Source organism: Engystomops pustulosus, chromosome 2, assembly GCF_040894005.1.
Source record: "Engystomops pustulosus chromosome 2, aEngPut4.maternal, whole genome shotgun sequence".
In the NCBI taxonomy this organism is placed as follows: Eukaryota; Metazoa; Chordata; class Amphibia; order Anura; family Leptodactylidae; genus Engystomops; species Engystomops pustulosus.
In genome coordinates, this window is record NC_092412.1 from 221,593,852 (window position 1) to 221,607,009 (window position 13,158).

General features: G+C 40.7%; 1 protein-coding gene across 3 annotated transcripts in view; it reads right to left on the reverse strand.

Annotated features, from left to right (window-relative positions):
- The window catches only part of SLC13A5 (solute carrier family 13 member 5), a 75,440-nt gene that overhangs the window by 21,624 nt on the left and 40,658 nt on the right, over positions 1-13,158 (reverse strand). For all 3 annotated transcript variants that reach the window (XM_072138223.1, XM_072138221.1, XM_072138222.1), the window contains 2 exons: positions 1,407-1,535; positions 813-949 (listed from right to left, as the gene is read on the reverse strand). In XM_072138223.1, the coding sequence (XP_071994324.1) occupies positions 813-949; positions 1,407-1,535 (266 nt within the window). The remainder of the gene's footprint in view (positions 1-812; positions 950-1,406; positions 1,536-13,158) is intronic.

The following is a 13,158-nucleotide window of genomic DNA, read 5'->3' on the forward strand; positions in this document are numbered from 1 at the left end:
TTACCTATCCAAACCTACAGCTATGTTACGTATGCCTATGTCCGCACATGCCACCCATGCCTTTGCTCTTTCTTTAATATCAACACCTTGTGGTGCTCTGCCAAGCCAATCCTGACAGATTCCCTTTAATGTTGGGAAACAGAATTGATAAATTTATTATATATTTATCCCGAATTACTAAATGTACAGGTTCTTACCCTGAGCTGGAATCACAATCTGCAATTTTTTTAAGGACCCTTTTCTCTTGTATCAGGGAAACTCACTCCATAGGAAGCTCTTGGTTTTTGGCGTTTCAGGTTCCATCGGATGCTAACCCAATTCCTAGACGTGGGATTGACTCTTTCACCACATGCTCAATGAAAGTCACATCAGCACTTCTATTCTAATGAGATTAGAAGTGGGGGAGTGATTACTGGAGCTGTGAGGGGTCATCCAGTGGGTTGGGTCATCCAGTGGGTTTTCTAAATTTGTAGTCAAAATGTGACACCAATGGGGTTTTTCCGATCTTTGAAATACCCTCCACGATTTTGCACACTTGGCCCAGGATTTCTATAGTTACTGAGGTCAATAAAGAAAATGATTGTCTTTTTTATTTGATAAGTATCTTTGGTTTAGGTAAGTTATATTCTAGAATTTATAATATAGAAGTAATTATGAGTTATAAGTAACCCAAATAAACAGGTGAACAATGAAACGTTGAACTCTTGAGAACAGATACAAATATTAGAGCAAGACAATAGAAGCCCAGATAATGTTTAACCTGAATGAAAAAGACAACTTATGTTTGGTAGATGAATAAATGAGGGTCTTACAAGGGAGGTCGAACTCCAACAATGAGCAGGACCTTTAGTGCAATTCTCTTATGTAGGTTCCAGTGCTCCACGGCCACGGCTACTATTAATCCTCCGACAAACAACATATTCGTGTCCTTCAGATACTGCATACAAACCTAGGAAAGATCACATTGATAACTGCTACATCATTTTATGAACACACAGAAGCCATAAGAGAGCAGATAACAAAGGAATACTGATAACTTCCCAAAACCTTTAATCTTCCCAATTTGAAGGGTTTTTTACACATTTTCAACTCATCAGGGGTTAACTGCAGTAAGATAACGTTCATTGTCAAAGGGCTTTACATTACGTAAAACCTGTAGAAAACCTTTATAAGGAATTTTATCTTACTGGAAAACCCCTTTGTATTTTAAGGCTACCTTGTCATATACTGGAATGTGTTAAACAAATTTCCAAATTATATAGCAATAACTAAATTTTGTAAATTATTTCTCTTAAAAATGGCCAACAACTCTGTTATATCAGACCCCTAATTGTCTGGAAGCAATAAAGTCGGTAAAAGCACAAGAGGACAGTCTTTATATACAAAAAAGACACATTGCTACTTACATGCTTGGATTCCAGAATTCCAAACATTGGGAATAACAGGACTGGCAGGAGAGCAGTGACTGCTAGGGGTATGACCTCCGTACACCAGTACACCGCCATGAGGATTATTGAGTAGGCACAGCTGGCCTCCTGGAACGAAAAAAATATGTATCAAATCAAATAAGTCTTGACGACCATGTGATACTTACCTGTTACTATCTGGGAGTATCTTAAAGGTAACTTAGTACAGTCCAACCTATAGCCTTCTTGTGCTAGTGCTGAGAAGATGGTTACAGATGCTAATTTGGAAATATTTAGAAGTTAGAACTAATAATGTAATAATTTAAAATATGGTGCTTCATGGTTCCCTATAGAATATTGTGACTTTTGAGCCCTAAAGTAAAACAAGAGCTCTTGAGAATATCTTTTAAAAACTCAAAAAGTAAATCAGGATGTTGGCCTACACAGCTTCAGTGACTTATTGAAATCTACAACACATAGAGAACGTGGCTCTGGTACATTACCATTGTGTTTGTTTTTCCTCTAGGACACTTCTTCCTGACCTCCTATGGTGCCTACATTACCCTTGTGTGTTAGCATAGCATTAAACTTAATACAGACCAGATACATCAAGTACATGGAAATACAAGGGGAGATTTACTAATGCGTCGCTGTCTCTGAAAGTGCAGAGAGCTCGATAACACTAGACTTTTGCTGCAACAGATTCATCACTGTGATGATGAATCTGTCTCAGTTTAAGATTGTCACGTTCTACTTTTAGACCTGATTTTAGCTGATCTCAATTGTGTATCACAATGGGGAAGAGCCTTCAAATTTTTTGGCCCCCAGAATATTTCCTGACAGAGCACACTCCAGTTTCCAAAGCCACGCCCATTTTCAGGACGGACGAGTCAAAAAAGTGGAAAAAAAATGGTCTAAAATTTTTCATAAATGTGTTGGAAGGGTTTTTTTGTGTGCACATTAGTGCAGAAATTTGCCCAAAGCAGCTTCATAAATTCCCACATCTCGTACAGTCCTTCTACCCAGCAGTCACTTCTCACCTCACTAAAATCTTCATCCTTTCTCTTTTCTGGTATTGTTCCCTCTTCTTTTAAGCATGCTGTTGTCACTAAAGGAACCCTCCTTGCACCCATTCAATGCTGTTAACTACTGACCAATCTCTAATCTTCCTTTCATCTCCAAACTTTTTTAACGACCAGACTATTCTCGTTTTACCCTTAATCTCTCTGCTAACTCCTTCTTCGATCCCCTACAATCTGTTTTTCTACTATGCATTCCTTAATTTGAACCTCTCACTCATGTCTGCAGGACTTCTCCTGAGCTACACCAATTCTCTGGAATGCCCTTCCCCAGACTAGTAATACCCAACCTCCAGTTTCCAAATTTCAAACCCATCTCTTTAGGCAAGCTTCTCACACTCTCTAACAGCATAAAATTTCAACTATCTCTATACTAACTGTGTCCTCCTCCTGTCTGTCATCCTGCAAACACCAGCGACAGGCATCTCTGAAGTCTCATTGACCTTGTCCCTAGTATATAAGATGGCAGTTGATGACTGGTTCAAGATACAGCATTTGTATTTATTAAATTATGTTATTCTGTTCCCTTATAAAGAATGGCTGGACCATTATACAAGCTTTTTACCTCTTGTGTCACCCCTTCATCCTCATAGTCTGTAAGCTCTTGTGTCACCCCCTCACCCTCAGACTGTAAGACTGTAAGTGTTTGATTAATCTGGTGCACCCTATACACTCCACAGGCAACTACACATAGTACAGTTTACACTAGTTTTGTTAAACATGGGCCTTTCAATACAGAAAACTGATGTAAATGCAACCATACATCCACCCCCATTAAATATTTCACCTACAAATCCCTGATTTTAAAGCATGGGCTAGAATTCTTAGGTGAAAAACACTTGGACGAGGCACAGGTGGCCAATTAAAAAAAGAGACAAAATGTACTTACCCTGCTACAGCTTTTGGTTCCCACATTGTGCAGGTACTTCCAGTACTCGCCCCCTGCACCAAGGAAGGGGGCTTACAGGACCTGCATTGGCCAATCCATAGTCTCCTCTGACCACTGAACGTCATTTCCTCCGAAATTACCAGTAATTTTATGAGGTCGGAGGAAGCCAAAGATTGCCCAAAGCAGGCGGGTACAAGTCCTGGAAGTACCAGCACAACACAAGAACTGGGAGCATGGTAAGTACAATATTTTTTTTTCCACCCCTGCCTTTAACATATGTCAGGATAATGGGGGATCCAGTGGCATTGCTCCTGTATTTCATTATAGAATAAAGAATAGGTGAAATATATAACATTATAAAATTTGTTGTAACCTCTTAGGAAAAGCTTTGATATATTTAAAATGTGTAAATTTCCCAACTCTCAGTTTCACCGAAGCAAATAATTCTTTTTAAATCAACATCATTCCACCCTCCTGCCAAGTGTGTAAAGCTCTAACCACTCGGTTACTCGGGTTTCTGTAGAACCCACGTGGCTCCCGGCTGTGAATTGCACCATATTAACACAAAGTAAATATTTCAGAGAAATTGACATCATGCACTTCTCCTGCCAATAGGACGATAGCTGCCATTCTTATCTTGTTCCATGTATCCTGTACACATCGACCTCTGAGCTGGTAACATCACACAGACACCCAGTATTTTAAGGATGAACATATCTACAAATCCATATTACATGTAATGGTGTAGTCAAAACAACAAGGTCAAGGTTGTCTCCAGGAGAAATAGGAGAAACCATCCGAAAACATATAGAAAGTCCATCCTAATTCTTAAAAAAAGTTCACAAAAACGGAGTCAAAAGTGATACACAAATCACCCACAAAAAATGTCCCGAAGTTTGGAACCAGACAATGGTGCACATTTACTAAGAATGTAGGAAACTGCACTGGCCCGACAGAGTTCACCAACATTTTTTGTGGTGCACCTTTTAACCTCTCATGCATGTCTCCAGGCAGGGCCAGCTCCAGGATTCAGTGGGCCCCTGGGCGACAGAGCCTCAGTGGGCCCCTTAGCAGTAAACTCATGTGGCGGCATTGAAAAAATATAGAATTTAATTAATTAACCTCTTAGCGCTTTAAACCGTACATGTACACATTGTAACGAATCCTATGTAAAAATGGCATAGAGTGCAATATAGTAGTATTGCAGTATATGGCAGGAGCGATCAGGCCATCTAGGGTTAAATTAGGGTCTAAAAAAACTAAATTCAATAAGATTTATCCCTCTTTCCCTACAACTGATATACAATTAAATAAACAGTAAAAATTACAAAAACAGGCATCACAGCTTCTCAAACTGCCTGATCAAAATATAAAAATAGTTATTCCTGACGGTGAACCCCATAATGGAAGATAGCACCTAATTAGCCAAAACACCACCTTTACACCATTTTACATCACATAAATTTATTTTATAAAAAGTAATCAAAATGTTGCGGTCCTCAAAATGGTAGCAATGAAAACGTCAGCTCATCTCACAAAAAATTATACCACACACAGCTCCTACACCATAATATGAAAAAGTTTTCATTTTTCCAAAATGTATTAAAATGCAACAAAACCTATATGGAAAAAACAGCCCACAATAACGTCAAACAAATGTGTTTTTTCTCCAATCTCCCCACATTTGGAATGTTTTCCAGCTTCCCAGTACACGGCAGGAATAATAAACAGCGTCACTGAGAAGTAAAGTTTGTTATGCAGAATAAAGCTCTCACACGGCTCTGTACACAGGAAAATGAAAACCTTAAAGATTTTAGAAGGTGTGAAGCGAAAAATGAATGTAAAAACACTTCATCCTTAATGGGTTAATAAACAGCCCATCAATTTAATATACAGCCCCTCAATGTAATATACAGCCCCTCAAATTAATATACAGCCCCTCAATTTAATATACAGCTCCTCAATTTAATATACAGCCCCTCAATGTAATATACAGCCCCTCAAATTAATATACAGCCCGTGAATTTAATATACAGCCCCTCAATTTAATATACAGCCCCTCAATTTAATATACAGCCCGTGAATTTAATATACAGCCCCTCAATGTAATATACAGCCCCTCAATTTAATATACAGCCCCTCAATTTAATATACAGCCCCTCAATGTAATATACAGCCCCTCAATGTAATATACAGCCCCTCAAATTAATATACAGCCCGTGAATTTAATATACAGCCCCTCAATTTAATATACAGCCCCTCAATTTAATATACAGCTCCTCAATGTAATATACAGCCCCTCAATTTAATATACAGCCCCTCAATGTAATATACAGCCCCTCAATTTAATATACAGCTCCTCAATTTAATATACAGCCCCTCAATTTAATATACAGTCCCTCAATTTAATATACAGCTCCTCAATTTAATATACAGCTCCTCAGATTAATATACAGCCCCTCAATTTAATATACAGCCCCTCAATGTAATATACAGCCCCTCAATTTAATATACAGCCCCTCAATTTAATATACAGTCCCTCAATTTAATATACAGCTCCTCAATTTAATATACAGCTCCTCAATTTAATATACAGCCCCTCAATGTAATATACAGCCCCTCAATGTAATATACAGCCCCTCAATTTAATATACAGCCCCTCAATGTAATATACAGCCCCTCAATTTAATATACAGCCCCTCAATGTAATATACAGCCCCTCAATTTAATATACAGCTCCTCAATTTAATATACAGCCCCTCAATGTAATATACAGCCCCTCAAATTAATATACAGCCCCTCAATTTAATATACAGTCCCTCAATTTAATATACAGCTCCTCAATTTAATATACAGCCCCTCAATTTAATATACAGTCCCTCAATTTAATATACAGCTCCTCAATTTAATATACAGCTCCTCAGATTAATATACAGCCCCTCAATTTAATATACAGCTCCTCAATGTAATATACAGCCCCTCAATGTAATATACAGCCCCTCAATGTAATATACAGCTCCTCAATGTAATATACAGCCCCTCAATGTAATATACAGCCCCTCAATGTAATATACAGCTCCTCAATGTAATATACAGCCCCTCAATGTAATATACAGCCCCTCAATTTAATATACAGCTCCTCAATTTAATATACAGCCCCTCAATGTAATATACAGCCCCTCAATGTAATATACAGCCCCTCAATTTAATATACAGCTCCTCAATGTAATATACAGCCCCTCAATTTAATATACAGCCCCTCAATTTAATATACAGCCCCTCAATGTAATATACAGCCCCTCAATGTAATATACAGCTCCTCAATTTAATATACAGCTCCTCAATTTAATATACAGCCCCTCAATGTAATATACAGCCCCTCAATGTAATGTACAGCCCCTCAATTTAATATACAGCTCCTCAATGTAATATACAGCCCCTCAATTTAATATACAGCCCCTCAATGTAATATACAGCCCCTCAATGTAATATACAGCTCCTCAATTTAATATACAGCTCCTCAATTTAATATACAGCCCCTCAATGTAATATACAGCCCCTCAATGTAATATACAGCCCCTCAATTTAATATACAGCTCCTCAATGTAATATACAGCCCCTCAATTTAATATACAGCCCCTCAATTTAATATACAGCCCCTCAATTTAATATACAGCCCCTCAATGTAATATACAGCCCCTCAATTTAATATACAGCTCCTTAATTTAATATACAGCCCCTCAATTTAATATACAGTCCCTCAATTTAATATACAGCTCCTCAATTTAATATACAGCCCCTCAATTTAATATACAGTCCCTCAATTTAATATACAGCTCCTCAATTTAATATACAGCTCCTCAGATTAATATACAGTCCCTCAATTTAATATACAGCTCCTCAATTTAATATACAGCTCCTCAGATTAATATACAGCCCCTCAATTTAATATACAGCTCCTCAATGTAATATACAGCCCCTCAATGTAATATACAGCCCCTCAATTTAATATACAGCTCCTCAAATTAATATACAGCCCCTCAATGTAATATACAGCTCCTCAAATTAATATACAGCCCCTCAATGTAATATACAGCCCCTCAATGTAATATACAGCCCCTCAATGTAATATACAGCCCCTCAATGTAATATACAGCCCCTCAATGTAATATACAGCCCCTCAATGTAATATACAGCTCCTCAATGTAATATACAGCCCCTCAAATTAATATACAGCCCCTCAATGTAATATACAGCTCCTTTTACGTGTTACAGCCAGGCTCTATTAGTTAGGCACCATATAGTGGGCAGTAGAAAAATAATAAACGTTATCTCACCTCATGCAGGTCCAGGGCTCCATCCCGCATTCCTCTTCTCTTCTCCTCTTCACCTCTTCAGGGGCCGCGATCCTCAGGGCAGCGTCTTCTGTGCGGCAGCAGGGACGCTGGCGGCGTGAGGTCATGACGTCGCCGGCCAGCGTCCTGCACAGAGACGCTCTGCCTGTCACTTGATGAGTCCTCCGAGGGTCCCGCTTGCGGCGCCGCCTCCATCACCCGCGCCAGCACTCCGGCTCTCAATTACATTGGCGGCACAAGGAAGCCGATGTAATTGAGTTATGTGATCGGGCCAGCGTGTGCCGTGGGCCCCTCTGGAAGCTCTGGGGCCCCGGCACTTGCCCAGGTAAGCCGGGTGCTGGCGCCGGCCATGTCTCCAGGACTTCTCCCGAGCTGCACCAATTGTTAGGAATGATCTTCCCCAGCATTGGAGTAACTAGGAGAGGCTGGGCCCCATGACAAACTTCAGTGTGGGGCCCCCCTTACCCTGACAAAAAAATACACATTTTTGTACAAACATATTTATAAAATTACACACATGTATATACTTATATCTCCGTCACGCTCTGCGCTGTACAGAGCTCCAAAGGGTTATGAAGAGGGAGCCGCCATCTTTGTTGAGATGGCTGCTCCCCGTGACATCATCAGGGAGCTGCGATTGATCGCCATGAAAGCCACAGGTCTGCCTCACACCTAATGCTTTCTGGCTTCTGTAGATTCATTACAATGCGCCATTGGCTCACTGTAATCAATCCTATGTAAAAATACCACACACTGCAAAAACCTAAAAATACTAATCAGCCCCCTTTCCTTAGAACTGATATAAAACTAAATAAACAGTAAAAATCACAAACACGTTCGGTAAATATAAAAATGGTTAATGCTGGCGGTGAACCCCATAACGGAAAATAGCCAAAATGTCCGAAACGCCACTTTTACACCATTTTACATCACATGAAAGAGTAATAAAAAGTTATCAAAAGGTTGCACAGTCCTCAAAATGGTAGCAATGAAAACAAAGACTCATTAAGCAAAAAAATCACAACTCCCCATCTCTGTGCACTAAAGTTATTAGCGTCACAAGATGGCGAAACTATTTTCTTTTTCGTACACTGTTTTAATGATTGAAAAAGTATTAAAACACAATAAAACCTATAAATCTGGTATCACTGTGATTGCACTGAACCATAGAATAAAGGAGACAAATCATTTGGAGCGCACAGAGAAAGTATTAAAATCTGGCCCACAAGACAGTGATGCAAATGCGTTTTTTCCGCCATTTTCACCATTTTTTTTCCAGCTTCCCAGTACATGACATGGAATAATAAATAAACAGAAGTAAAATATGTTACGCAAAAAATATGCCCGCACACAGCTATATATATATATATATATATATATATATATATATAATATAATATGTATATACATAAATACATACATAGAAATACATATTTTACTTGCTCTTTGGTTGTCCAAAGTGACGGGCGTGCTGGTGGGCAGAAGTTCAGGTGTCCAGTGTTCCAGGGGGGTGGGGTAGGGTAGAATAGATGAATAAATGGACAGAGGGGGGGCGGAGTTACGGCTGGGGGGGGGGTTAATGAGACATGAGTTCCAGGGGAGCGGGTGATGGGGGGGGTGACCGGAGTTGGGGTGGGGGGTAGCGAGAGCAGCCAGAATTCTGGCGGGGGAGTTGCAGTAGTGGGCGGAGTTGGTGCAGCGTGGGGAGGTTGCCGTAGCGGGCGGAGTTTGGGCAGGGGTGGGGTTTGTGGTAGCGGGTGGCATTCGGCCGGGGGTGGGATTTGCGGTAGTGGGTTTGCAATAGCAGGCGGAGGTCGGGAGTCCTTTGCGGTAGCGTTCGGGTGGGGTGTGGGGTCTTGTGGTAGCGGGTGGGGGGGGGATTGTTGTAGCGCGCGGAGTTCGGGTGGGGGGGCTTGTGGCAGCGGGCCGGCTGATCTATTATGCCCTGTGGATGCCATGAATAAAAAAAAAATAATAAACTCACCTCAGGCTCCTGGCTTCTTTCTTCTGCACACAGAGTAAGGTGCCCAGCGCTGGCAGCGTAATGACATCAGCGCAGCTCCGATACTGTTTAAAGCAGAGTTAAATTCAAAGGACCTGCCCGCCGGTGCACATCATCCCGCCGATCTATGAATGACAGGGGGGGCTTTCCGATGTGTCACCTCCTCATCCTCATAGACTGTAATCTCTTGTGTCACCCCCTCATCCTCATAGACTGTAACCTCTTGTGTCACCCCCTCATCCTCATAGACTGTAAGCTCTTGTGTCACCCCCTCATTCTCATGGACTGTAAGCTCTTGTGTCTCCCCTCATCCTCATAGACTGTAAGCTCTTGTGTCACCTCCTCATAGACTGTAAGCTCTTGTGTCACCCCCTCATACTCATAAACTGTAAGCTCTTGTGTCACCCCCTCATCCTCATAGACTGTAAGCTGTGTCACCCTCTCATCCTCATAGACTGTAAGCTCTTGTGTGCCCCCTCATCCTCATAGACTGTAAGCTCTTGTGTCACCTCCTCTTCCTCATAGACTGTAAGCTCTTGTGTCCCCCCTCATCCTCATAGACTGTAAGCTCTTGTGTCACCTCCTCTTCCTCATAGACTGTAAGCTCTTGTGTCACCCCTTCATCCTCATAGACTGTAACCTCTTGTGTCACTCCCTCATCCTCATAGACTGTAAGCTCTTGTGTCACCCCCTCATCCTCATAGACTGTAAGCTCTTGTGTCTCCCCTCATCCTCATAGACTGTAAGCTCTTGTGTCACCTCCTCATAGACTGTAAGCTCTTGTATCACCCCCTCATCCTCATAGACTGTAAGCTCTTGTATCACCCCCTCATCCTCATAGACTGTAAACTCTTGTGTCACCCCCTCATCCTCATAGACTGTAAGCTATTGTGTCACCCCCTCATCCTCATAGACTGTAAGCTCTTGTGTCACCTCCTCTTCCTCATAGACTGTAAGCTCTTGTGTCACCTCCTCATAGACTGTAATCTCTTGTGTCACCCCCTCATCCTCATAGACTGTAACCTCTTGTGTCACCCCCTCATCCTCATAGACTGTAAGCTCTTGTGTCACCCCCTCATCCTCATAGACTGTAAGCTCTTGTGTCACCCCCTCATCCTCATAGACTGTAAGCTCTTGTGTCCCCCCCTCATCCTCATAGACTGTAAGCTGTGTCACCCTCTCATCCTTATAGACTGTAAGCTCTTGTATCACCCCCTCATAGACTGTAACCTCTTGTGTCACCCCCTCATCCTCATAGACTGTAAGCTCTTGTGTCACCCCCTCATAGACTGTAAGCTCTTGTGTCACCCCCTCATAGACTGTAAGCTCTTGTGTCACCCCCTCATAGACTGTAAGCTCTTGTGTCACCCCCTCATCCTCATAGACTGTAACCTCTTGTGTCACCCCCTCATCCTCATAGACTGTAAGCTCTTGTGTCACCCCCTCATCCTCATAGACTGTAAGCTCTTGTGTCACCCCCTCATCCTCATAGACTGTAAGCTCTTGTGTTTCCCCTCATCCTCATAGACTGTAAGAGACCTCCCGGACCAAGGGGTTGAAGAACTGGTATATGAAGGACACTGTTTAGATGAATTCAGGTGGCATTAATAGCTCTTCAATATGAGAATGGTGGGGTTATAAAATAAGGTAAGCTTAAGCAACACTGTCTGACCACTACACAAAGAGTGGCGCTGTTCTTCATACTATTGTCTCTTTGTTGATTCTGGCAACAACCTCTGAACTGCAGTTGCTGTCCAATTCAATGTCAACAATCTTAATAGGCCGGACACCTGTAAATCTTGTCTAATATAATTTAAAGCAGATTTGTTAGACCCCTTGTGCTATTTGGTGCAATATATGGATGTAAATGATTGTTTTCTGTATTTTAATAAACTTTTTAGGAAAATAGTGAAGGAGATTGTTTACTGTATCTCTAAAAACTCTATATCCCTAAAGTCATTGCTCCCCTGCATTCATACAGTAGACACAGAAGACTCAACAGATATACTTTAATAGAGGTTGTCCTAAAGGGTCATTTCACCAGTAGGTGGAAATTTTTTGTTTCCTCAAACACATTGATGCATTCAAGCCCCCCCCCAAGCCCTCCCAGAACCACATATTAAATGATATTCAACTTCTTGTTATGGGTTATAAATTATATTCAACAGCTGGTTAAGGGTTATGTATACCGTATACCATCCTCTCTACTCTACATTTGTAAGGTATTCACATTTAAAAGGTAAAGCAAATATTTGGTTGTGATCTTATATACCAATGAAGTGAATATAATCCTATCCAATGAAATGCAATCATTCCGTTAAAAGAAGACCTGACATCGGGTGTCTGTACAAATATCACCACTGGTGAGGACACGGAGCAGAAATGCCAGGTAGGCGTGGACAAACAATGAGGTGAACTTTAAAAACTCTTAAGAAAACCCCTTTCCAGCCTTTTGATAATCTCAAAAATTAATAACGTAAATTAACAATAAAATTTGAAACAGATCTATTTTATTATTTGAATTGTATTGTATCTAATCTATCGAAAGTATCGAAGCAAATTGAAAAAATGTCGCCAGATTACAAGATACAAATACAAAAAGCCTTTGGATTTAGAAAAGCTTCTGATAAAGGAGCTAAAGGGCTGCCCTGCGGAAATAAAGTAACCAAGTTTTTTTTTTTTTTTTTTGAGCACTATCATTTTTTTTGGTTTGTATAATGAGGATTAATCAGCTCCTGGATGTGCACCCACTTCTATTGGCTGGTAAAGCAAATCTATCTATCTATCTATCTATCTATCTATCTATCTATCTATCTATCTATCTTTCCAATGAAGTGGCTCATTCCCAAATCAGTGAATGCTTCATTGATGTGACCCTTGTGCCCTGGGATCTAGGGCGTTGAATTCAATAAAAGTTGTGTTGCTCAGGGCTTTCTTTTTTCTATCTAAAGCATCTATCTATGTTTCTATCTGGAGTATCTATATACACCATCTATCTTTCTATCTATCCATACAATGGAAAGTCCAAGGCAACACAGTGGAACTGCGAAGGACTGGAGCAATGTCCGCAGGCCTAGACAAAAGCTCCAAACTGCGGATACATAGTTCAAAGATGAATCTTATTCCATATGCAACATTTCGGTGTGAGGGCTTGAAGCAAGTGTATCACACTGAAACGATATGCATGTTAAAAAGTTCACCTTTGAATTGTATAACCAAAGTATGGAGCACTGCTGCTTTTCCAATTTTTAACTATATATCTATCTAGATGAAGTAAGGTCCAAGTCAGCACAATCTTAAAGAGAACCTACCACCATGAATCTACCTATAAAGGTAGATCAGGTGGTAGGTGGATCAATAGGACGTGAGGATAGCCCTTTTAAGGGCTAATCCTCACATCCCCGCACTTTTTTGGAAACTTTTATTA